This window comes from Podarcis muralis, chromosome 18 (assembly GCF_964188315.1).
Source record: "Podarcis muralis chromosome 18, rPodMur119.hap1.1, whole genome shotgun sequence".
Lineage (NCBI taxonomy): Eukaryota > Metazoa > Chordata > Lepidosauria > Squamata > Lacertidae > Podarcis > Podarcis muralis.
The window spans coordinates 4,028,579-4,055,514 of record NC_135672.1 but is presented as its reverse complement, the minus strand read 5'-3'; the positions used below and the strand labels follow the sequence as shown (position 1 = coordinate 4,055,514).

The 26,936-nt window shown below is 48.6% G+C and overlaps 2 protein-coding genes across 3 annotated transcripts in view; one reads left to right on the top strand and one right to left on the bottom strand.

Annotated features, from left to right (window-relative positions):
* The window catches only part of ADAMTS10 (ADAM metallopeptidase with thrombospondin type 1 motif 10), a 40,823-nt gene extending 28,007 nt beyond the window's left edge, over positions 1–12,816 (bottom strand). The window contains exons 1-4 of one of the 2 annotated variants that reach the window (XM_028713623.2): positions 12,381–12,816; positions 5,853–6,160; positions 3,693–4,060; positions 469–628 (exon numbers count right to left, since the gene is read on the bottom strand). In XM_028713623.2, coding sequence (XP_028569456.2) covers positions 469–628; positions 3,693–4,060; positions 5,853–5,940 — 616 coding nt within the window. In that variant the 5' untranslated portion in view covers positions 5,941–6,160; positions 12,381–12,816. The remainder of the gene's footprint in view (positions 1–468; positions 629–3,692; positions 4,061–5,852; positions 6,161–12,380) is intronic. The other variant, XM_028713622.2, reaches the window with a different exon arrangement.
* A 5,973-nt stretch (positions 12,817–18,789) lies between these two features.
* Positions 18,790–26,936, top strand: part of ZAP70 (zeta chain of T cell receptor associated protein kinase 70) — a 31,604-nt gene continuing 23,457 nt past the window's right edge. The window contains exon 1 of the mRNA XM_028713673.2: positions 18,790–18,921. The gene's annotated coding sequence lies outside the window, so the exon portion shown is untranslated. The remainder of the gene's footprint in view (positions 18,922–26,936) is intronic.

Below are 26,936 nucleotides of genomic sequence, written 5' to 3'. Positions count from 1 at the left end.
AGTTGATTGGCACAAGGCATATGCAAGCTCCACCCCCCAGTCGTTCTCAGACTCCTTATTGGGTGAGCAACGCAGGCAAGCAACACAGTTGGAGCCTCCCTCCTCCCTGGCCGGCAGGGAGCTGCTTCCTTTGAAACCCGGGAAATTGAAGGGACATCATCCATAAGGGACAGCAGCGGGAAACGGCACTGGGATAAGGGACTTTCCCGCCAAATAAGGGACAGTTGACAGCTATGGAAACACCCCTTCTCTTTACCCTCCATCCCAGCAAGAGAGGCAAGTAAGGACTGCATCCCAGCCATACGAACGCCATAGCTCAGCTGGTAGAGCAGGAGACTCTCAGGGTGGTGGTTCGAGCCCCATGTTGGGTGGAAGGTTCCTGCATTGCAAGGGGTTGGACTAGATGACCCTCGTGCCCCCTTCCAATGTCTGTAGTGTTTATCCACCCGGATCTGGCCCACGGCATACCTAGCACCCCACAAGCGGCGTCCATGTGTGGGTGCTGGAGAGACGATCTCTTGTAGACCACATGGGGACTCCCTTCGCTCTCGTGCCCCCCACTGATATTGGTGCCGGGGCTCAGGGGCTCAATGAAGTACTCCTCGCCGTCTGCGATGATTACACCATGCTGGAACGAGAAGAGGAGAGGAACGTGCAAAGCGTTTATGCGTGGGTCTGCCTCTGAAGATGATCCAAAAACCCCCATGCCAGTGGCAGCAAGAGAACGGGGTCTTTTCTGTGGTGGCTCCCCGATTGTGGCATGCTCTCCCCAGAGAGGCTTGCCTGGCAGCATCACTACATGTGCCAGGGAAAAATATTCGTCTTTGCCCAGACCGATGGCTATTAAATTATGGCCTGTGAGAGTGTGACAGAGAAAACTGTTATGATGACTGCTTTCTTATTAGACTGTCTGTCAGTATGCTTTTTATTATGTTTGTATCATTGATGTTTTGAAATGTGTTTTTAATGTTGTACACTGCCCTGGGATCTCCTGATAAAGGGTGGTATATAAATTGGAATTAATAATAATGATGATGATGATGATGATGATGGCTACTAGCCATTAACGGCTGTGGTTTGCAGGCAGCAAATGTTTTTGAATACCAGTTGCTGGAAAACACAGGAAGGGAGGGAGCTTTTGCTCAGGTTCTGCTTGCCCACAGGAAACCTGCACTGCAGGTTGTTGGACTAGAGGACCTCTGGGGGTCCCTTCCAACTCCACAATTCTATGATTCCATGATCTGGACGGCCACTGCGAGAGCAGGATCCTAGGCTAGATGGGCCGCTGTCCTGACCCAGCAGGCTGCTCTTACGTCCTTATGTTTTGCACCCCCAGGGTGACCCTGCCCGCAAGCCACGAGGCGACCCCCCCCTCCTTCCCGGCTGCTCTCTCTCCGGCTGACGCTCGGGTTTTCGGCCGGACTCCTTGCCAGCCTAGCCTCACACTACCCCGCTTGTCCTCGGAAGCATGGCTTGCAGCCAAGACCAACAAAGCTTTCGTCCGGAAAGGAAATCCACAGCAAGGCCATCAACACCGCCCCTTTCTGGGGCTGGGAAACCAGAAACTTTTCATTACACGCACACAGAAGTGATTCAACTCTGGTTCTTTGTGGAGGGGGCTTGGAGGGAGAGAGAAAAAGTTGGGGGACCCACAGACCAACTGATAACCATGCTAGAAGATTTCCAAATGCTTTAAAAGAGAGAGAGCAGGGGAAACTCTTATTTTTTTGAGAGTTAACATCGCCCTGGGAGGAGGGCTTCCCTTCCCATCTTATCCTGCGCTGCTCGACAATATTCCTTTTCATTCCGCTGCAGAGACGGGAGAGAAATTCGGCCTGCGTTCGGAGTCGCATCGGAACGGTTGCAGTGCCTGCGGCATTCGAGTTTAGGGAATTCGTGGGCATGCAATGAAGCTGAATGTTGGAAGATTCAAGACAGATAAAAGGGAGTCCTTCTTTACGCAGTGCAGAGTTAAACGATGGAACTCCTTGCCACAGGAGGCTGCAATGGTCACCAACTTGGATGGCGTTAAAAGAGAATTAGACAGATTCATGGAGGAGAGGGCTATCAGTGGCTAGAACAGGATGCTATGCTAGATGGGCCGTTGGCCTGATTCAATGGGCTCTTCCTGGGTTCTTAAAATGGTGTCCGGTGGCATTTAAACATTGACAAAAACCTGCACCTAGATTTCAGGAACAAGCTAGCCAAATTTGGTTGGTATCGTTGCAGTTTTGAAAGTTTTAGTCCACCATCTTGATTCAGAATGGCACCTGTCAGTATCCAAATGCAGTCATACCTCGGGTTACAGACGCTTCAGGTTGTATTTTTTCAGGTTACGGACCCGCTGAAACCCGGAAGTACCGGAACAGGTTACTTCCAGGTTTGGGGGGTTGTGCATGCGCAGAAGCGCTAAATTACGCTTTGCGCATGCGCAGAAGCGCTGAATCGCAATCCATGTGTGCGCAGACGCGCCGCTGCAGGTTGCGAACGCTGCAGGTTGCGAACGTGCATCCCGCACGGATCACGTTTGCAACCCGAGCATCCACTGTATAGATGAAAACCTGCACCTTGATCCCAGGTACCGTCTTGCAGACCTCCAAGTGTCCCAATTTCCCAGGGACAGTTGCAGATTTACAGAAGCCGTCCCGGTTTCTGATTTGATCCCGGAATGTCCCGCTGTTCCTTTGGACATCCCTATTTTCGTCAGAGATATGTGGGATGGGATGCAGTTATGCAACCCCTCAGCCAAGGAGATCCAGTAACTAGACAACTTTTAGAAGATATCTGAAGGCAGCCCTGCATAGGGAAGTTGTTGTTCTTGTTGTTGTTGAATAGGATGTCCCTAATTTCCCCGGAGAAATGTTGGAGGCTATGATCTTGCAAAATTTGGCAGCGAGGTCTTAAGAGGTGTCTGAAGGCATCGTGAACAGGCAAACAACTTTCCAAAATCAGTGGGGAGAGTTCCTGCCAGACTGGATTTTAGCATGACCCAGCAGCCAGGAACATCTTAATTTCTTACTCCAGAATCTGTTCCGGGATCTTGCATGGTTAGGAAACTGTCTGGGGGTGCGTGTCGGGGGCGTTTACTGAGTTACCACCATGTCCTCGGGCTGGGAGCCAAAGAGACAGTGACAACAGGAGAGGCATTGCAAAATTTTCCTCCTTGAATTGTAAAGAGGGAAAGAATGAGTGTCGGGTTGAGACACCAAGGAGGATCTTCCAAAGTGAAGAGTGGAAGGAGTCGCCCACGGAGGGTCTGCAGAACCTTTTCCCCAAAGTGCAAACCTTTTCCACTCGGAAGGAATAGCATAAATCTCTCTTTGGGAATGATAATAATAATGGTTTTATTTTGTATATGCTACCCATCTGACTGGGTTTACCCAACCACACTGGGCGGCTCCCAACAAAATATTAAAAACACAATAAAACATCAACCATTAAAAGCTTCCCGGTACAGAGCTGCCTTTGGATGTCTTCTAAAAGTTGTGTGGGGTTTTTTTTATCTCTTTGTTCCGCAGGGAGGGTGCCACTGCTGAGAAGGCCCTCTGCCTGCTTCCCTGTGACTTCACTAGAATCTTACATCGTTTTTAGGGAGCGATGAGGACTAGAAACATGCCCTGTTGTTGTTGGTTTTTTTTTAGGGGAGGGTCCCAGGCCTAGCACAGACGAGGCTGAGCCGGGGGGCAGCTTACCAGCCCGTTGCAGTTACTGATGGCGACTTTGGAGTTGAGGTACTCGTCTTGCAGGTGGCCAGAGTAGTGGCAGTCCTCGTGGAACTCGTGCTTCCGGTCGACCCCGTCGTGCCGCCAGTACTCCACCCGGAAGCGCTCCGCCAGCAGGTTCGTGTGCAGCGTCAGGTTGAGGAGGAACTGCGCCCGGTGGGCGGAGACCCTGTAGAAGACCTGCTGCTCCCGGGGGGGCTCGTGGGAGGGGGCCCCCGTTCCGCGCCGGGCCCGCCGCTTTCGCGGGCTCTTCACGTCAAACGTCAGGAAGTCCCCATTCTGGTCCACCTGCACGGGGAAGGCGATCTCATAGTGGTCGAGGCTTGAGAGGAACTCCTCTGGATCAGGGAGAAGGAAATGCAGGGAGAGAAAAGAAATGCACGTGGGTGAATCGGGACCTGGGTTCAGTGCCCTGGCCATTCCCAGGGTTTTGCTCTGCGTGGCAATCCATGTTCATTCCGCAAGAGGGGGGGGCCTTCTAAATAGAGGCGTTCCTCCAACTATATCTGGATGGATACAGGCCTAGTGAGCAAAGCAAATCATCTCTGTCAGGTCTTGCCCCCACGAAGCAGCTGCCCCAGTCCCGTCCAATCCAGGATTTCCCCAAAGCAATCGGAGACTGTGCCTGCACACAGGCAACCTCTCCTCTGCCCTCTTCACGCCTCTCCTGGTTCTGGGGGACAAGAAGGGAAGGGAGCTTGTCACAGCAAGAGGGGGAGACACCTGTGACGCTTCACCATCTCTGCCTCTTGGCCTCCCTCCTCTCCTGCTGCAGCCTTTGATTCTGGACTGCTCTCTGGCACAGACTGTCCCTGCTCACTAAGCCCTGCTACCCTTTCAGCTTCCAACATCTCCTTACCCCAGTCCTCCCTTTTCTCCTTCTGCCCACTAATGACCTTACAGGCTCTGAGGCGTCTTCCCTTGAGGGTCTCCCAGCTGGTTCCTCGCACTGTTCCTCTCTGTCCATCTAGTATGTGACATCCCAGAAGAGGCAGTCTCCCATCTCCCCCACCCAATTTGGCCTCTGTCCTCGCCTCTGGAAGGCTGCCCAGAAGTAAAGGCAGCCCCCAGGTCAAGAAAGCTTCCTTTCCCCTGCCTTGAGGTCTGGTAAGTAAGTCGTTATATTACGGTCAATGACCAGTATCAAAACATTGAACACCAACTGCAAAATTAAAAAACCCAGAACAAAGTAAAGTAATCTAAAACATATACATAAGAATAATGGGGGGGGGGGGCTTTCTGATCTAGGAATGTTTGTTGGACAATGTGTTATAATCCTGGGTAATACTACTACTACTATTAATATTACTAATACCTCACCCATCTGACTGACTTCCTAAAATATAGAAAATAATAAAATGTCAGACATTCTAAAGTTCCCTATACAGGGCTGCCTTCAGGTGTCTTCTAAAAGTTGTGTAGTTCTTCATCTCCTTGACATCTGCTAGGAATTGCGTTCCACAGGGAGGGCGCCACCACCGAGAAGGCCCTCTGCCCAGTTCCCTGCAACCTCACTTCTCACAATGAGGGAACCGCCAGAAGACCCTCAGAGCTGGACCTCAGTGTCCGGGCTGAATGATGGGGGTGGAGACACTCCTTCAGGTCTACAGGGCCGAGGCTGTTTAGGGCTTTAAAGGTCAGCACCGACACTTTGAATTGTGCTCGGAAATGTACTAATCATTGCATGTTGTATTTTAATTGCTGCTGCCCCAAATTTGGCCACCTTGTGTGTTACACCAGGGTTGTTATCTAGGAGCGACAGAGTGGCAAGAAACTGTTCAGTGTACAATCATACCTCAGGTTACAGCTGCTTCAGGTTGCGGAAGTACCGGAACAAGTTACTTCCAGGTTTTGGCAGTTGCGCATGCACAGAAGCGCTAAATTGCGCTTTGCGCATGCGCAGAAGCGCCGAATCACAACCTGTGTGTGTGCAGGCGCTGGTTGCGAACACTTCGGGTTGTGAACATGCATCCCGCACGGATCACCTTTGCAACCCGAGCATCCACTGTATTTCAGTATATTTATTGGCAGAATAAGGCCGGAGTGTAACTCTCTATAAAACTAGCACTGAGGACTAGGAGCTTGGGGCTCAACCCGCGCTCCCTTGCCCCGCCGCCCCCCCCCCCGTACCTTGCGACTGGAAGGCGTAGCCTGGGAGGTTGCCCACGGACACGGCCGAGACGAGGGTCCAGGTTAGAAGCCTCCAGGCCGTCGCCATAGTGGGCTAGGATGCTCTCTGCGATGGGGGCCGAGGGGGTCTGCCCCAACATTGCTTTCGCTGAGCCGCCACGCTTGCTTAGACAGGGGTCCCCCGTTCCTGGGTGGCCATCCTCGGCCGCTGGGTGCTCTGCAGGAGGCGGCAAGGGCGGGGCGGGCGTCACGGCGGGGAGGGGCTTGTCCTCGGCGCTCAGCATGTGCCAGGAGTCTGCGGCATCGCTCTGTCGGAGAGGAGCGTCACAGAATCACAGAACAGGAGAGTTAGAAGGGACCACCAGGGTCATCTCGTTCAACCTCCCCCAAAGCAGGAACCTTTTGGCCTAGCGTGGGGCTCTGAGATGGAGACCCTCCAACATTTCTCCGATGAAAGTAATAATAATAATAATAATAATAATAATAATAATAATAATAATAATAATTTATTAATTGTACCCCGCCCATCTGGCTGGGTTTCCCCAGCCACTCTGGGCAGCTTCCAACAAAGATTAAAAATACATTAAAATGTCACACGTTAAAGACTTCCCTAAACAGGGCTGCCTTCAGATGTCTTCTAAATGTCAGGCATACAGTGGTACCTCGGGTTACAGATGCTTCAGGTTACAGACACTTCACGTTACAGACTCCGCTAACCCAGAAATAGTACCTCGGGTTAAGAACTTTGCTTCAGGATGAGAACAGGAATTGTGCGGTGGCAGCGGGAGGCCCCATTAGCTAAAGTAGTATCTCAGGTTAAGAACAGTTTCAGGTTAAGTACGGACCTCTGGAATAAATTAAGTTCTTAACCCGAGGTACCACTGTAGTTGTTTATCTCTTTGATATCTGATGGGAGAGTGTTCCGCAGGGCGGGCGCCACTACCGAGAAGGCCCTCTGCCTGGTTCCCTGCAACCTCACTTCTCGCAGGGAGGGAACCACCAGAAGGCCCTCGGCGCTGGACCTCAGCGTCCGGCAGAATGATGGGGGTCGAGACGCTCCTTCAGGTCTACTGGACGGAGGCCGTTTAGGGCTTTAAAGGTCAGCACCAATACTTTGAATTGTGCTCAGAAACGTACTGGGAGCCAATGTAGGTCTTTCAAGACCGGTGTTATGTGGTCTCCCAGTCCCCAATCTAGCTACCGCATTCTGGATTAATTGCAGTTTCTGGGTCACCTTCAAAGGTAGCCCCACGTAGAGCGCATTGCAGTAGTCCAAGCGGGAGATAACCAGAGCATGTCCAACAACAGCAGCAGCAATTGTTGTTTTATTGTTTATATCCCACACATCTTGCCCCAGCCACTCTGGGCGGCTTCCAACAAATGTGAAAACATATTAAAACATTGAACACCAGCAACTTCCCTATCCAGGGCTGCCTTCAGATGTCTTCTAAAGGTTTTCTAGTTACTGCGGGAGTCTGCCATGGAGGCAGAGCTGTTGTGGCTCATAGAGGAGATTTTGTGGCTTAAGAGAGAGAAAGACAGTGGAGGAAGAAAGAAAGGAGGACAGAAACTGCGAGGTGCTTGGGGCACAAAAACAGTGGGGAGAGCGGCAAGGGAGAAGGACACAGAGAGGATTAGTTTACATCTTAATTCCACCCCCCCTAAAAATCCAGATTGTTGTTGAAGGGAAGGAGAGAGCGAGAGCGTCTGTTCCCAATTTTGCCACTGGGTCTGCAGACAGCTCGGCCGCGCTGGCTTCGGATCCAGCTGCAGAGGAGAGTAATGGGAAGCAGATGGGCTGGAGGGGTCCCTCTCCGCCTGCGAAGAAGCGAGGAAGGATTTTTGCAAGGCAGGCAACGGGACCCGTGGACCTTGAGCTCTTCTTTTGCAGACCGGGAGCTCGGAAATGTGGTTATTTCATCATCGGGTGATTGCTGACACAAGTCTGACCCAGGGTAGGCCCATCCAAGTGGACGGTTTTTAAATTCAATGGGTCTACTCGGAGTAGGACTCGGCTGGGGGATTTTGGCATAGCAGGCTCTAGTCTGTTTCAGGGTCTTTTTGTCCCCTATCTTAAAAACCGACTCAGCGCAACTGGGAGCCAGTAGTGGCATAATGGTTAGAGTGTTGTACTAGGACCCGTGTGTGTGTGTGACCCGGGTTCAAATCCCCCCCCCACTTGGCCACAAAGCTCACCAAATGCCCTTTGGGGGACCAGTCTCCCTCTCTCTCAGCCTATCCTCCCCCAGGGCCAGGGCCTTCTCAGTGATGGCTCCCACCTGGTAGAATGCTCTGTCCCAGGAGACCAGGGCCCTGCAGGAATTAACCTCCTTCCACAGGGCCTGTAAGACAGAGCTATTCCGCCTGGCCTTTAGTTTGAATTCAGCCTGATCTTTTATTTCCCTTCCCTTCCCCTTTTATGAAGATCACCCGCTCTGAGACCCCACAGCTAATTCTCCCCTGGCCTCCTCGCTGGCCCAAATAGGACCAATTCAGCCAGCTAGCCCTGGGGATTATCTAATGCTTGTTTCCCCTAAAGTGATTTTTGAATTTTACTGTTATTCATGTTTTTATACTGTATTTTATGCTGCTTTTATAATTAAGTGTTTTAAATTTGTTGTTAGCCGCCCTGAGCCCGGTTTTGAACCGGGAAGGGGGGTTATAAATAAAATTTTACTATTATTATTATCCTACCTCGCAGGGTTGATGTTGTGGGGTTAAGTGAGGAGGGGGAGTACTGTGTATGCCACCCCGAGCTCCGCAGAGAAAAGGTGGGATCTAAACTCAATAAATAAAGAGATAGTTTTCAAGAGCAACAACCGCAAAAGTCTCAAGGAAACTGATCAGAGAGGTAAAGGCATGAGAGTGAAATAAAACCATAGCATCATAGAACTGTAGAGTTGGAAGGGGACCCCCAAAGGTCATCCAGTCCAACCCCTGCAAGGCAACCGAAGCACCCATGACAATGGCCACCCAACTTCTGCTCAAAAACTTCTAAGGAAGGAGAGTCCACAACCTCTGTTCTGCTGTCATGCAGCTCTTATTGCCAGAAAGTTTTTTCCCCCTGATGTTTAGTTGGAATCTCCTTTCTTGTAACTTGAAGCCATGGGTTCGAGTCCTACCCTCCAAGGCATGAGAAAACAAGCTGGCTCCCTCTTCCATGTGACAGCCCTTGAGATATTTGAAGATGGCTCCCATATCTCCTCTCAGTCTCCTCTTTTCCAGCCTAAACATACCCAGCTCCTTCAACCGTTCCTCATCAGGCTTGGCTTCCAGAATGTAGCAAAATCTACATACTGCTTGATTGTGGTAAAACCTCTGAGCACATACATAATTTTATTTGTATGCTGTCTCTGAGTAGGACAACTCTATGATCTGAAGACGTGTGAGGAATCAAGGGTGTCCCACAAGCATGTGAGGAGTGCAAGGACAGACCAATCTATCCATTTGGGTTCCTCTCAGCTCCTCGTTCTTCCATTCTTAAAGTTCAAATTCTGCATGCTGACACACCAGTTGGTGCTTTGTTTTTTGAAAGTCCTCACGAAAGTTCACTCGCGCTTTCCTGCAGATTTCTGCAGGCTTGACTAATAGACCAATTTTGGTTTTGCAAAGCAATTTCTTCCAAAAGAGCACCTTTTTTTCCTCTTCCATCACCCAGGTCAGCCATTTTTGCACATTACCTGGCCAGAGAACCATTTTACAGAATTGGGAAAAGTGCACATTTCAACGAACAGCTCCTTTTGTTTTGTTTGTGTGCCATTTCAGAAAATGCAGTTCGCCTCGGTGCAAACTGAATAGATTTTCCCCCCTCTCCCCATACCTAGATATAATAATAATAATAATAATAATAATAATAATAATAATAATAATAATAATAATTTATTATTTATACCCTGCCCATCTGGCTGGGCTTCCCCAGCTACTCTGGGCGGCTTCCAAAAAAATATTAAAATACTGTAATACATCAAACATTAAAAGCTTCCCTAAACAGGGCTGCCTTCAGATGTCTTCTAAATGTCAGGTAGTTGTTTATCGCTTTGATATCTGATGGGAGGGCGTTCCACAGGGCGGGAGCCACCACCGAGAAGGCCCTCTGCCTGGTTCCCTGTAACTTGGCTTCTCGCAGGGAGGGAACCGCCAGAAGGCCCTCGGCGCTGGACCTCAGTGTCCAGCAGAACGATGGGGGTGGACACGCTCCTTCAGGTATACTGGACCGAGGCCGTTTAGGGCTTTAAAGGTCAGCACCAACACTTTGAATTGTGCTCGGAAATGTACTGGGAGCCAATGTAGGTCTTTCAAGACCGGTGTTATGTGGTCTTGGCAGCCACTCCCAGTCCCCAGTCTAGCTGCCGCATTCTGGATTAGTTGTAGTTTCCCAGTCACCTTCAAAGGTAGCCCCACGTAGAGCGCATTGCAGTAGTCCAAGTGGGATACAAGATATCCCTTTCAGAGAAGGTCGCTACCTGATCAGAAATTCAACTGCCATGTCCCCGAGTGCCTTCATGCTAAAAAGGGCACCACGGGGTGAACTGCACACCCGTCAGGCAGCTATTAAAGGCTCAGAATATAAAAAGAGGCCATGGCAATTAGCTTTGAAACATCTGAAATGGAGGTAAAAAGAGAATACTCACCTCCAGCCTCCTCCTAACCCCGGCTCTCATTTTTAATTATTACTAAGCCCAATTATTTACACTCTCAGCCCACCAGACGTCACTGAGCGAATGGCTTGGCTTTTCAACTCAAGTTTGCTCAGATGATTAAAACAGCAGGTTGCGAGGGATTAATTGAATTGAGCCTGTGGTGCATTGGAGTGTGGGTTTTAAAAAAAAATAAAATTGGACGGAAGGGAATGCTTTTAAGGATCCAATCAGAGCATATGACCCAGAGCTCCGAGCCAGATACCCAGCTTGAAGAAGGAAAAAACCACACAGCTATTGACTTATTTTTCGTGGGCACCCGAAGAGCGGCCGAGACGAGGCAGCACGTTTAAGCTTGTTGGGAAGGTAGACGTGTAATCCCGCGATGCCCAATTAGCAGATGCAGGTAATTAAAAGGTTGTCAGAAAGTTGGGAGGAAAACACACACGCAGGGGTGCCAACTTAAATAAAATATGGGGGGGGAGGTAAGCCCCACCCTCCATAATTGATCACATGATGCAGTGCACTCACGCCATTTGAATGGCAATGGCCATCGATACCTCCATTGCTGCCTCTCCCCATATGAACCGACCCAGACTCTGAGGCCCTTTTTCATGTGCTTCTTCTATGAGAACAGGGCCTTCTCTGCAGTGGCTCCCCACCTGTGGGATGCTCTCCCCAGGGAGGCTCGCCTGGCGCCTTCATTATACGCCTTTAGGCACCAGGTCTTTGGCTGGCTGACATCCAATGCCCTTTTTAAATGTGTTTTTTTGGGGGGGTGTGGTGATTGGGTTGTTCTTGTTTATGTTTTTATTATGTATTTTATACTGTGATTTTATGTTGTGACCACCCTGAAACCTGCTAGTATAGGGCGGTACGCAAACTGAATTAGTAATAATAATAATTTTTGGGGGGGAGGGCTGGCTGTCACACACAAACCCCACACCCAAAGCCACCATCACAAGGGAGACTGATCTTGGAACACTGGCCAGGCCCAAGCTGACAGTCAGGGATGGGCATACATTTTGGGGGCTGACCGGGCGGGGGGGGGGGACTAGACTTTATTTCACCCAGGTCAAAGATCCAGTTTGACACCACCTATACACACACACACACACACACACACACACACACACACACAGGCTGGGGTCTCCATGACGCCCTTCTGGAGTCCCAAAACCTGGCAGCCCCCCCCCCACTTCATAGCTACGGCTCTGGGGGGGGGGCTGTTATGGGGTTCCCTTTGCAACCAGCAACTTGGGCAGTCCCTGTCCCTGGCATTGCCCTACAACAGATCACCACATTTAAAAATAAAATAACTGCTACATCTCAGGTTTTGATGAACATGTCAAAGCCACTGGTGGGAATAAATATTTCCTATGCCTTATAGATTCCAAGAAGCGCGGGGTACCAGTTTGGGAAATGCTATACTGTATCAATGCACGAATTCAGCCGCTTTTAGGACCCCTGGGTGATGAGGGACCCCGAAAGTCATGCTTCCTTCCTTTCCTGGTCCCTCCGCCGCTGCAGATGGTCGAGATCAGCCCTGGAGATTTTTTGCATACGTGTAGAATTTTGGGAACGCGAGGCGAACATACTTGGCATCTTGCAGCGATGTTTTCCCACCCACCCAGAAGGCAGCAAGCCCTTCCCATTCCCCGGAACACAGACAGAGAGAGACAGAAAGCCCCAAGCAAGACATCTTTTCGGGTGGGGGCCGGGGGGAGACCGCGTCCCCGGCCTCAGCCCCCAAACCAGCCGTTTTTGCGCACGGTTCCTGCAGCTCCGTCCCTGGAGCGCTTCATCACATCCCCCCCCCCCTCCAGCTTTGCAAAACCAGAAAGTTCCCAAAGGAAAAAAAAGATATATTAAATAAATTCCCTTTGCATACCTTTCTCTAATTTTGTTTTTTTTTTTATTTCTCTTCTCCCCGCCCCGGGTTTCTTGCCGGAAATTTCGGTTGGTCCGGAGAGCTTATCCAAGCGCAGGGCGCAAAGTTTTTCCCCCAAGCAACAGCTGGAAAGAGAAGAAGGAGAGAGAGAGGGAGAGAGAGAGAGAAGCGGCAGAGGAGGGAATTCAGGGGAAACGCTCCTCCTTGCAAAAAGTCTTGAGCTAACGGATTCGTTGCAAGAAGGAGAAGAAAAAACAGAAAGAGGGGAGAGAAAGAGAGAGACTTCTTTTCAGGAAGCAAATGGAGGTTGCATGAAGCAGACAGGGTTGTTTAGCAAAAAAAAAAAAGAAGGGGGATTTTGCCAGGCTAATTAAGAAAAATAAAAGCCACCACAGTGCTTCCCCCCACCTTCACCCAAGGAAAAAAAAAGAGAGAGGGAGAGAGCAAGAGAGAGAGACCTCCTTCTCTGGTGACGCCATTGAAAGGCAGGTCTCTTTCTGTTACAGATGTAAGGCACCGCTGGGTTGCTAAACCTCAGCGGGAAAGGGAGGGGGACGCAGATGCGCACCCTCCAGCATTTCACCGGTGTAAATTATCACCATCAAACCTTTTCTTGCCATCGCATACAAACATCCATAACATATCAGTACCAGGGCCTTGCAGAGCCAGGCAGAGGCCCCAGCCAGGTAGATAATGTGCCCCCTTTTTTTAAACTCTGGGGATAACTGAAGTCTTATAAATAAGTATATAAATAATTTTCACAGAAGTTATGCTGACAAATAATTTTATTTCAAGGCTTGAACCGTATCTGCATATAAAGACAAAATGGAAAATATAGATTTTCTTTTTCTTTTTAAAAATACATAGGGAATGTATGCTGACCCGAGGCCCCCTTTGGAATCGGAGGCCCCCAGGGCCAAGTGGCCCATATGCCCCCCCCCTCTGTCTGGGCCTGATCAGGACAGAGTTACCGCTTTGACAGTGGCACAAAACATTTACCAAAAAAAGGAGAGGCAGAACAGACTATTGCCACAACCAGTGTAAATAGTAATGTCTTATTCAATAATGATAGTAATAATAATAATAATAATAATAATACCCCACCCATCTGACTGGGTTGCACCAGCCACTCTGGGCAGCTTCCAACATATATAAAAACATAATTAAACACTGAAAAACTTCCCTATCCAGGGCTGCCTTCAGATGTCCTCAAAATGTTGTATAGTGACTTATCTTCTTGGCTCAGGGGGTCGCATAACTCCAGATCCGCCAACATTTCTCCAATGAAAATAGGGACGTCCTAAGGAATAGGGGACGCGGGTGGCGCTGTGGGTAAAAGCCTCAGCGCCTAGGGCTTGCCGATCGAAAGGTCGGCGGTTCGAATCCCTGCGGTGGGGTGCGCTCCCGTTGTTCGGTCCCTGCTCCTGCCAACCTAGCAGTTCGAAAGCACCCCCGGGTGCAAGTAGATAAATAGGGACCGCTTACTAGCGGGAAGGTAAACGGCGTTTCCGTGTGCGGCTCTGGCTCGCCAGAGCAGCGATGTCACGCTGGGCACGTGACCCGGAAGTGTCTCCAGACACCGCTGGCCCCCGGCCTCTTGAGTGAGATGAGCGCACAACCCTAGAGTCTGTCAAGACTGGCCCGTACAGGCAGGGGTACCTTTACCTTTACCTTTAAGGAATAGTGGAAACGGGATGCGGGTGGCGCTGTGGGTTAAACCACAAAGCCTAGGCCTTGCTGATCAGAAGGTCGGCGGTTCGAATCCCCACGACGGAGTGAGCTCCCGTTGCTCGGTCCCAGCTCCTGCCAACCTAGCAGTTCAAAAGCACGTCAAAGTGCAAGTAGATAAATAGGTACCACTCCGGCGGGAAGGTAAACGGCGTTTCCGTGCGCTGCTCTGGTTCACCAGAAGCGGCTTAGTCCTGCTGGCCACATGACCAGGAAGCTGTACACCGGCTCCCTCGGCCAATAAGCGAGATGAGTGCTGCAACCCCAGAGTCGGTCACGACTGGACCTAATGGTCAGGGGTCCCTTTAACTTTAAGGAATAGTGGGACATTCCAGGATCAAATCAGAAAACGGGAAGCTTCTGTAAATCTGGGACTGTCATTGGAAAATGGGGACACTGGGAGGGTCTGCTGATGGGAGGAGAACAGCACATCTAAGGTCAGGGGGAGTGGGGGGATGTAATATTTAGAGCAGGGGTCCCCAAACTAAGGTCCATGGGCCGGATAAGGCCCGAGGGACTCGTTTATCCAGCCCGCCGCCTGCTGCCGCCACCTACTCATACCAGCGCTGCACTGAGCAGCTGCCCACTTCCGGGTCGGAGGAGCACCGGAAATACCCGTATTTTTCACTCTATAAGTCGCACCAGACCACAAGACGCACCTAGTTTTTGGAGGAGGAAAACAAGAAAAAATATATTCTGAATCTCAGAAGCCAGAACAGCAAGAGGGATCGCTGCGCAGCGAAAGCAGCAATCCCTCTTGCTGTTCTGGCTTCTGGGATAGCTGCGCAGCCTGCATTCGCTCCATAAGACGCACACACATTTCCCCTTACTTTTTAGGGAAAAAGTGAGTCTTATAGAGCAAAAAATACGGTGCCTTGTACGCATGCACAAGCGTTATTTCCAGCGCACATCCGGGTCAGAGGAGGCCCGTGCACATGCTCATAAGCTATTTCCGGTGCTCCTCCGACCCGGAAGTCCGCCAGAAATAGTGTGTGCCCACGCGTATGGGCACGCACTCCCCTGCCCTCCGGCCCGCTACACGATCGGCGCTGGAGACACCGGCCCGAGGTGCAGTAAGTTTGCTGACCTCTGACTTAGAGAGCCCGCAGGATCAGGCCAATGGTCCATCTAGTCAACCATCCTGTTCTCACAGGGGCCAACCAGATGCCCCTGCCAGCAGGATCCGAGCACAGGAGCAACTCTCCCCTCTTGTGGTTTCCAGAGACTGGGATTCAGACGGTCTTGTAGCTCCCTCATCGGAAGCCCACATCCTCGCCAAAACATCCCTGTCCACACCCTGTACCCCAGCCTATGCATGAGATGCAGGTGGCACTGTGGTCTAAACCACAGAGCCTCTTGGGCTTGCTGATCAGAAGGTCGGCGGTTCGAATCCCCGCAACAGAGTGAGCTCCCGTTGCTCGGTTCCTGCTCCTGCCAACCTAGCAGTCTGAATGCACACCAGTGCAAGTAGATAAATAAGTATCACTGTGGCGGGAAGGTAAACGGTGTTTCCGTGGGCTCTGGTTTCCGTCACGGTGTTCTGTTGCGCCAGAAGCGGCTCAGTCATGCTGGCCACATGACCCAGAAAGCTGTCTGTGGACAAGCACCAGTTCCCTTGGCCTGAAAGCAAGATGGGCGCTGCAACCTCAGAGTCACCTTTGACTAGACTTATTAAACATACTTTTGTATCTTATACAATTTTTTTTGACTTCCATCAATCACATCTGAAAATTTTCCACTCTTTACACTTAATTTACATTTCTTACTTTCACTATTACATTTAAATCTCATAACTAATATCTCTATTCTTTCTCTAGTTTGCAACGTTTCATATATTTCTCCTTACAAAACGTCTTGTAGTCCTACTAGCATCATTTGTTGATTACAGTTGCTCTTCAAATAGTTCGTATATTTCTTCCAATCTTCTGTGAATCTCTGGTCCCGCAGGTTTCGAATCCTTCCTGTCATTTTATCCAATTCTGCGTAGTCCATTAATTTTGTCTGCCATTCTTCTTTCGTCACGCCTTTGACTGGACTTAACCGTCCAGGGGTCCTTTACCTTACCTTGACATTTACCTTGACATTTTACCTTACCCCAGCCTGTATTTGAAGCTGTTCTTTCCCTCTCACTTACTGTCTCACTTACCCAATTCTGGGTAGGAAAACAGGGTGTGTTTTTAATCCATTCATCCCTTATTGGCACAATACTTTTAAAAATGTAACTTCAAAATGCAGAGCATCTCATTTTGATCTCTTCCACAGAAGCCTGCGACGGGTGATGCAACTGTGATGGGCCTTGTCAGGCAAGGGGTCATACTTTGCAGGAGCCATAGAAGCGGGCCTATGGAACTCCCTGCCACAAGGCATGGCAATCTGTGCTGGCTTGGGTTGTTTTTAAAGAAGGCCCCTGGTGGGTTTGCCTCCACAGGACCTTTTCCCTATGTTCCTAACTCAAACCGGATCTTTATTCAGGATCATGAGGACTACATCCTTAGTTTACATTTAGAGGGAAATGTCACGGGGAATGGATTGGGGAGTGTGCTTCCCACTTTTGAAAAACAGCGCTTCAGTGTGCAAGAGTAAAAAAACGGATAATGTACATTTCTCATAGTGCCACAGGGTGACATCACTTATTAAAGGCTGACTCCCCTTGCAAAATGGTGCAGAGGCACAGGGTGGGAATGCATTTAAATAACATTAATGATAATAAATAGATATATTTATAAGGGGCCCTTTATGGGATGGGACGTGTGTTAGTTTTCAAAGTGCCCTCTGGTGGCTAAAGAAGGGAAAGCTTTCCTTTTTTCAGATATATTTTATTGTTATTGCTTTTTTAAAGAAATATTTTAAAGGAAAAATCTCAAAGTGATTTGCAACACATGAAAACATCAAACAAAACACTCCAGAATAAAACAAATCCAAGCTTCCAGATTAGTATTTCAGATTCTTCTCTAAGTGACGTTTTGCTTTCCCCTAATTTATTAGACTGGCTTAATTTATAGATTGCCCTGTAGCAGAAGGACTCTAGAAATTTCACATATACATTCCAACACATAATAGATTTTTCTTTCATTTTTGTCGACTTACCATCACATTTTCCAGGGTTTTTTTATTTGTTTCTCCCCCTATCTTCTCTCTCTCTGCCCCTTGGTTAGAAAACTATTATTATTATTATTATTATTATTATTATTATTATTATTATTAACTCACCCTTTTTCATTAATTGAAAACAAACCCTTTCCCCCAGACATGAAAATGAATGCAAATTAGGTAAACATATGTCAAAAGTTCTTTATTGATTCAGATGAGGAAATGTGGAGTTCTTGTCCCTTGTTGCAATGGTCTTCTGGTAAGGATACGGTTTTAGAGTATCAGCTCAATCCATAAACTATGAGACACGGAATCTCAGGGCTGTGGGTTTGAGCCCAATGTTAGGCATTAAGTTTCCTTCATTGTAATTGCCAATGCAATTCTGGGCTGCATCAATAGGAGTATAGCATCTAGATCCAGGGAAGTAATAGTGCCACTGTATTCTGCTCTGGTCAGACCTCACCTGGAGTACTGTGTCCAGTTCTGGGCACCACAGTTCAAGAAGGACACTGACAAACTGGAACGTGTCCAGAGGAGGGCAACCAAAATGGTCAAAGGCCTGGAAACGATGCCTTATGAGGAACGGCTAAGGGAGCTGGGCATGTTTAGCCTGGAGAAGAGGAGGTTAAGGGGTGATATGATAGCCATGTTCAAGTATATAAAAGGATGTCATATAGAGGAGGGAGAAAGGTTGTTTTCTGCTCCTCCAGAGAAGCGGACACGGAGCAATGGATCCAAACTACAAGAAAGAAGATTCCACCTAAACATGAGGAAGAACTTCCTGACAGTAAGAGCTGTTCGACAGTGGAATTTGCTGCCAAGGAGTGTGGTGGAGTCTCCTTCTTTGGAGGTCTTTAAGCAGAGGCTTGACAACCATATGTCAGGAGTGCTCTGATGGTGTTTCCTGCTTGGCAGGGGGTTGGACTCGATGGCCCTTGTGGTCTCTTCCAACTCTAGGATTCTATGATTCTATGATTCTATTGTAGGGAGTTGGATTAGATCACCCTTGGGGTCCCTTCCAGCCCTATAATTCTTTGATTCAATATGCCAAAACCCAATTGGACATTTTCATTTGTATCAAAATCATTATTTCTCCTTCCTGCGCTGCTGGCAACCCATCAAAATCTTTGACCTGAGGCTTCCAATTTTCCTTTGGAATTCCCACATGCGATGATTCCAACCACTAGGTCGCGTTGCTCCCCCTGACCCCAGGCAAGATGCCTTACCTACCAGGCAGGGAATCGAGACCTGCAGGTTTTCCCATAAGAGTCCCGGAGGAGAGTTATGGCTCTACCGGTTGAGTTACTGTCTGCGGCACAATACTCACACAGCGCAGGAGCTCTCCGTGAGAAAGGAAGTGGCGAATGTGAGTTTTTCAGGCCTAACTTGTGCTCTTCACACCTTCTCAAAACCAGAAGCCTTTCTTCAAAAGCGCTTTTTCAGCCTTCCTGCTTACGCAGTACGGAAATTGGGTCAAAACTTCAAAGACACCCCCACCTCACCCTGTCGACGTCTGCAGAGCAAACTCAGCCACTTCACTGCCAGAGACCAGACCTCTCTCTCTCTCTCTCTCTCTCTCTCTCTCTCGTTCCCTTTACACCCCTAAAAACTATCATTTTGCTTTGGGATGGACATCTGACTCCATTAATTTCCACTTAAAAAGAAAGATTCAGACAGAAACATTTACGGAAGTGTCCATTGTCTTCCCTGCCCTCTGATTCAGGTAAGGATCTTGAGATATTTGATGCACAGATAACCATTTTTCTCCCCATTTAGTGCTGAACTGGCGCTGCTCCACATTGGTAAGAAATTGATATTTCATTGTGTTGGCATCTGCCCTCTGGAACTCCCTGCCTATTGACATCAACAAAAGTCTAGTGTCCAGATCAAGGGAAGTAATGGTATCACTCTATTCTGCCTTGGTCAGGCCACAAGTGGAATACCGTGTTCAGTTCTGGGCACCAAAATTTGAGAAGGATGTTGACAAGGTGTGCAAAGGAGGGCGACCAAGATGATGAAGGGTCTGGAAACCAGACCATATGAGGAACGGTTGAAGGAGCTGGGTATGTTTAGCCTGGAAGAGAGGAGACTGAGAGGAGATAGCAGAGCCACCTTCAAATATCTCAAGGGCCGCCACACGGAAGATGGGGCATCTTGTTTTCTCCTGCTCTGGAGGGTAGGACTCGAACCCGTGGCTTCAAGTTACAAGAAAGGAGATTCTGACTAAATGCCAGGAATAACTTTCTGACAGTAAGAGCCGTTCGACAGTGGAAGAATCTCCCTCAGGAGGTGGTGGGCTCTCCTAGCTTTATAAGCAGAGGTTGGGAGACCACCTGTCATGGATGCTTTAGCTGAGATTTCTGCATTGCAGGGGGTTGGACTAGATGGCCCTTGGGGTCCCATCCAACTCTACAATTCTGTGATCAGGGGACACCTTCTTCACTGTACTCTTTCCTGTGCCTGCTAAAAACCTTTTCGTTGCTGCTTAGACAAGCCTTTCCAGACATGTGGAATCGTAGAGTTGGAAAGAATCACAAGGGACATCTATTCTCACCCCGTGCTGTGCAGGAATGTTGACATACGTTTTAATCTGTTTTCATTTTATCACAGGTTTTATCTTTGGAAAGTTTTAAAGAATCCCCCCCCCCGATACTTTTAATGGCCTTAATTCTATTGAGAAACACCACTTTAAGATTGTTGTTCTATAGTCAAGTGGTATAGACATTTTATGGAAAAAGCACACAGCAAAAAAAAAGTTGGGGGTTCAAGGTGGGGTTTCAGCGATCGAACTTCAAGGGGGTCATTGGTTGTTAAACGTTGGTTAGGGTGGGCTGGCGTTGGGTTTAGATAGACCGGTGGTGTGATTTCGTGTAAGACAGCGTCCTATTTAAATCAGCCGCTTATCCAAAACCACAGGACTAGAAACGTCTTCGCAGGCAGAAGGTCCTGGGTTCAGTCCCCCGCCTGAAAGCCTGGAGACCCACCTTCAATCCCTGCAAATAGTCCTGAGCTTGATTGATCCATAGTCTGATTTGGTATATATTGTTGTTGTTTAGTCGTTGAGTGGTGTCCGCCTCTTCGTGACCCCCTGGACCAGAGCACGCCAGGCCCTCCTGTCTTCCACCGCCTCCCGCAGTTTGGTCAAACTCATGCTGGTGGCTTCGAGAACACTATCCAACCATCTCGTCCTCTGTCGCCCCCTTCTCCTTGTGCCCTCCATCTTTCCCAGCATCAGGGTCTTTTCCAGGGAGTCTTCTCTTCTCATGAGGTGGCCAAAGTCTTGAAGCCTCACCTCCAGGATCTGTCCTTCCAGGGAGCACTCAGGGCTGATTTCCTTCAGAATAGAGAGGTTTGATCTTCTTGCAGTCCATGGGACTCTCAAGAGTCTCCTCCAGCACCAGAATTCAAAAGCATTTATTCTTCGGCAATCAGTCTTCTTTATGGTCCAGCTCTCACTTCCATACATCACTACTGGGAAAATATACTACTTGGTATATATAGCCAGAGTTTTTGTTAGGGGGGCAGACCTTTTGTTGAGTGGGGGCAAAACCTCAGTTTGCTATGCATTTTTATTGATTTTCATTCATTGGGGGGCAGCTGCCCCTCCCTGCCCCCCTTGGCTACACCCATGTATATGTCTCTATCTAAATCAGAATTATGAGGACCAGAAACTAACTTTAGATTTACAGGGGAGGCCACAGCTCAGTTGCAGGAGAATCTGATGAAAGGCAGTGTCCTACATTCCCAGTCAACCCTATCAAATGCTTTCTCCAGAACCGCCAGACTTAGCAAACTTAGTTTTACTTTCAGGGCAAGGCAGGAGCTCCATGGCTATTTTGCCCGCAGAAGCTCCCATGTTCAAGCTGCCAACCAGTGTAAACAATACTGAGCTTGATGGCCCAGGGGTCTGACACAATACAATGGAGTTTCTTTTTTAAAAATAAAACAAAATGTCCAAAAAATCCACATTAAATTCCTGTGCAAATTTTAAAAGATTTATTTCATATTGTTGACTTCACATCCCATTTTCTGTTATGTTTTTCTTATCCTCCCCCTTTCCTGCATTCTGTCTTCCCTCTGTTTTAACATAGTCATAACACAATGATATTTAATTATTTCTGTTGTTCATAGTTCGAAACCTGATCAGAGATTCTTCATGTTCTGTGTCCTGCTCAGAGCAAAATCATTGCAGGCTGTTTTATTTAGCTCCTTTGATTTCAGTAAGTTCCTCTATGTTTAACTTAGCCAGCAACTACTCACAGTCCTATTCAGACTAGACCCTGTTGGACTCGCTTCGGCCCATCAATTTCCAATGGGTCTTCTCTGTGCTAAAAATTTTCAGTGTTTGCAAAGGAAGTGGAGTCTTGCGATTGACATCTATACTGTGACTTGGGGTTGATTTCGGTTTCTCTCAAGTTTTCCACCCTTCCAGTTTTCAGTTTGTCATGTTTCCACATCCGTTTGCAAACTTTAGTAAAATAATTTTAAAAGCCCTGATGGAAGTTCATCAGCACTTTTGCCTCCCATTGACGGGTTTCTGTGTGGAGTTTCCCTAATATGATGCATCCCCACGTGTTATTTTTGCAAATTTGTGCACGATTGCCGACACACATTTCCACCGAGTGTCTGCACATTTTGACCTGTGCTTCATTTGTGGTGGCTGAATCATTCGAGTTCGGAGGCCTGTGAAATGAAATTATGAAGTGGCTAACCAGCTTCTTCTGGCTGGCATACATGAATGCCACTATTGGTGGTGAACGCCAGGCCAATGTGATTTAGGGACAAGTATTGACTGCTTGGGACGCGGGTGGCGCTGTGGGTAAAAGCCTCAGCGCCTAGGACTTGCTGATCGAAAGGTCGGCGGTTCGAATCCCCGCGGCGGGGTGCGCTCCCATTGCTCGGTCCCAGCGCCTGCCAACCTAGCAGTTTGAAAGCACCCCCGGGTGCAAGTAGATAAATAGGGACCGCTTACTAGCGGGAAGGTAAACGGCGTTTCTGTGTGCGGCTCTGGCTCGCCAGAACAGCAATGTCACACTGGCCACGTGACCCAGAAGTGTCTCTGGACAGCGCTGGCCCCCGGCCTCTTGAGTGAGATGGGCGCACAACCCTAGAGTCTGTCAAGACTGGCCCGTACGGGCAGGGGTACCTTTACCTTTACCTTTATTGACTGCTTAGGGACTCGGGTGGTGCTATGGGTTAAACCACAGAGCCTAGGACTTGCTGATCAGAAGGTCGGCAGTTCGAATCCCCGCAATGGGGTGAGCTCCCGTTCCTCGGTCCCTGCTCCTGCCAACCTAGCAGTTTGAAAGCACGTCAGAGTGCAAGTAGATAAATAGGTACCGCTCCGGCGGGAAGGTAAACGGCATTTCAGTGCGCTGCTCTGGTTCGCCAGAAGCGGCTTAGTCATGCTGTCCACATGACCCGGAAGCTGTACGACGGCTCCCTCGGCCAGTAAAGTGAGATGAGCGCTGCAACCCCAGAGTCGGCCACGACTGGACCTAATGGTCAGGGGTCCCTTTACTTTGATTGACTGCTTGGGTCTTGCATGCTCAATAGGGTTATAACTTTTTGACCCCCCCCCAAAAAAACCACACACCCTGATTTCCTGTGTCATAAACTTTTGCATAGAAACACTGAAAAAGGGACTAATTTTGTAAACACAAAAATGTTTACAAAAAAGCATTGCAGGTGTTGGAGAATCACTGGAAGCAGGAGCCATCCGTACTCCAGACACCAAGAAGTGATCCGTGCACAGAACGCGCAATCCAAGTGATGCAGGAATGTTATGGTGCTTGCAGCAGAAACAAAGTCCATCTGCAACCTTGATTTATTCTAAGTGATAAGAAGTGATGTACAATGTACAAAACATTGCACAAGTATTAGAAAATTTGCAAGCTCTGTTTTCCCCATATTATAATACATGCTATGCATATTACATAATATGTTAAAAAGGTAAAGGACCCCTGACAGTTAAGTCCAGTTGCGAACGACTCTGGGATTGCGGCGCTCATCTTGCTTTATTGGCCGAGGGAGCCGACGTTTGTCTGCAGACAGTTTTTCCGGGTCATGTGGCCAGCATGACTAAGCCGCTTCTGGCGAACCAGCGCAGCACACGGAAACACCGTTTACCTTCCCGCTGGAGTGGTACCTATTTATCTACTTGCACCTTGATGTGCTTTCGAACTGCTAGGTTGGCAGGAGCAGGGACCGAGCAACGGGAGCTCACCCCGTCGCGGGGATTCGAACGCCGACCTTCTGATCGGCAAGTCCTAGGCTCTGTGGTTTAACCCACAGCACCACCTGTGTCCCTACATAATACGTTATACAGCTACAAATACAAAAATATTGATTTCAAGGTGACCTCCCCCCCCAAAAAAATATTTGGAAATGACAGCTCATTCCTTTGTTTTTAGGCAAAAATTCATGAGGCTGTAAAAAAGTTCTAACCCTAATGCTCACCTGTTTAGAAATGGGTCTTTTGTTTTGTTTTCCCCCCTGCAGAAGAGAAAAGGCTCAGGACAGGTTGAGGGGGTGGGATTCAAGCATGCGCACAGTCCCAAAGCAAGACTCTTGGGCAAACTTTTCCAACAAACTATTTTGGGGTGGGGGAACTTACCCATTCAACCTATAAAAATAAATTGACTTGGTCTCCCCCTCTGCCTCAAAAAAGGTTGAGCAATTGTACATTTCTGAGCACAAGTCAAAGTGTTGGTGCTGACCTTGAAAGCCCCAAACGGCCTTGGTCCAGTAGACCTGAAGGAGCGTCTCCATCCCATCGTTCTGCCCGGACACTAAGATCCAGCTCTGAGGGCCTTCTGGCCGTTCCCTCTCTGCAAGAAGCCAAGTTACGGGGAACCAGGCAGAGGGCCTTCTCGGAAGTGGTGCCCGCCCTGTGGAATGCCATCAGATGTCAAAGAAATAAACAACTACTAGACTTTTAGAAGACATCTGAAGGCAGCCCTGTTTAGGGAAGCTTTGAATGTTTGATGCATTACTGTATTTTAATATTTTGTTGGAGGCCACCCAGAGTGGCTGGGGAGGCCCGGCAAGATGGACGGGGTATAAATAAATAAATTATTATTATTATTATTATTATTATTATTATTATTATTATTAGGATGCAAACATGTGCACAGTGATCTTTGCTCCGAAAGCAACATCCAAACCTTTCCGTGTTTTCCTGAACCATCTTTTCCAGGAAACTTTCTTATTACATTTTATATTCTTTATTGCCAAATAAAATGTAGAAAATGCACATAAGATAAGATGCAAAAAAATAGGAAAAAGCAAGAAATAGTACCCATGTAGAAAACAAAACAGGGGAAAAAATTGTGTACATTACAAAAAAAGGCGGAAAAATGTTATTGTTGTTAACCAGGCCTTAATCTAATGTGGTATTTATAAAAATGAATTCCAAATATTGCTAAATGTGTCCATGGCATGTGGACATCTTTTCCAGCAAACTCTGCGGGGAGGGAAACCTGTAAAAAAAGAAAAAAAGACCAAATCAATTTCTCTCCGGAAAAAGGCAGCACAAAACTTGGGAAATGTTGAGCAGGTGGGACCCAAACATCCACAAAGTGTCTTTTGCCCCAAGAGCAACATTCAGATTAACTTGAGCATTATTTTCCAGGAAACACCAACTTTCTTAATGGTAAAAATTAGTAATAATCTGGCCTGCTTTCAAAAGTGCAAACATATCTTCCCCGAGGACCAGGCCACATTTAGCCAACACTTCCTGGAGGCCAGACACATCGGCTGCCTGCTGAGCAGGCGACTGCAGCTTGCCTGCCTCTTCACGCCCACCAGCCGCAGCGATGTGCAGAAATTTCCAACCACAAACATGCAGTTGCATAGAGGCTGGATGGCTGTTGTGATCGCACACCTTTTAAAGATAGTGTATGCTAATCAGAGACAAACACAGAAGGTCAATTTTTTCTTACTGGTTTTTCCACCTTCCCCAGTTTCCCCTGCAGAACAGAACAGATGCTCTCCCACTTAGGACCCACGTACCTACGGGACCGCCTCTCCTGGTATGCCCTGCGGAGGACCTTAAGGTCCACAAATGACAACACTCTGGAGGTCGCAAGTCACAAGATTGGTCTCAGCTAGGGCCAGGGCCTTTTCAGGACTGGCCCCGACTTGGTGGAAAGCTCTCTCCCAAGAGACTAGGGCCCTGCGGGACTTGGCATCTTTCCGCAGGGCCTGCAAGACGGAGCTGTTCCGCCTGGCCTTTGGTCTGGACTCAGTCTGACCCTTATGTTTCCCTCCCCTTACGGTCTTGATTTATCGGCTACTTTTAAAATGAGGTTGCATTTTAAATTGCATTTTAAACTGCATTTTAAATTGGGGTGTGTGTGTTTGCCCCCATTATGTTTGCATTGTAATTTTACTGGTGCAAGCCGCCCTGAGCCCGGCTTTGGCCGGGGAGGGAGGGGTAATAATAATAATAATAATAATAATAATAATAATAAGCTCCCCAAAAGGTATAGTAGTAGTAGTAGTAGTAGTAATTTTATTACTTCAACCCTGCCCATCTAACTGGGTTTTCCACTGTGCTTGGAAACATACTGGGAGCCAGCATAGATCCTTTAGGATGGGTGTTATACAGTCCTAGCGGCCACTCCCAGTCACCAGTCTGGCTGCCGCCTTCTGGATTAGTTGCAATTTCTGAGTCACCTTCCAAGGTAGCCCCATGGAGAGCGCATGGCAGTAGTCCAAGCGGGAGATAACCAGAGCATGGACCACTCTGGTGAGACAGTCTGTGGGCAGGTAGGGTCTCAGATGGAGCTGGTAGACAGCTGCCCTGGACGCAGAATTAACCTGAGCCTCCATGGACAGCTGTGAGTCCAAAATGACCCCCAGGCTGTGCATCTGGTCCTTCAGGGGCACAGTTACCCCACAAAGGACCAGGGAGTCCCCCATACCCAACTGCCTCCTGTGCCCCCAGAAACAGAACTTCTGTCTTGTCAGGTTTCAACCTCAGCCCACTGACCGTAAACCACTGCAAATCCTGTGTGCCATTGTACAGTGGTGGTTGTTGTTTAGTTGTTTAGCCGTGTCCGACTCTTCGTGACCCCCTGGACCAGAGCACGCCAGGCACTCCTGTCTTCCACTGCCTCATTGTACAGTGGTAGCTCAGGTTAAGAACTTAATTTTTTTTTTGAGGTCCATTCTTAACCTGAAACTGTTCTTAACCTGAAGCACCACTTTAGCTAATGGGGCCTCCTGCTGCTGCTGTGCTGCCGGAGCACGATTTCTGTTCTCATCCTGAAGCAAAGTTCTTAACCTGAAACACTATTTCTGGGTTAGCGGAGTGTGTAACCTGAAGTGTCTGTAACCCGAGGTACCACTGTAATGGATTGTTTGAAGTCATTTCTGCAACAGGGAAATAAAATTTTAGCCTCCCCATTCCCCACCCTGACCTGTCCAGTATTTTGCCCGACCAAAGGGGGCGACAAGGGTCATCAAGTCAAACCCTCTGCAATGCGGGAATCTTTTGCCCATTGTGGGGGTCGAAGCCACGGCCTCGCCGACTGCTCTGTCCCGGAAGGCTTGAGAGCAGCCTGGTGTCAGAGGCTTCATCTCGTAGCTACATTTGCACAGCAAGCCCCCGGCACAAACACAGAGCGACCATCTGCCTGCTCTTAAGTCACGCCTCTTGACGGCTGAGCTTCCTGCCTCAACTTCCTTCCCCCCAAATGACATACAAGCACCTTCTGATTCTTCAAGAGCCTC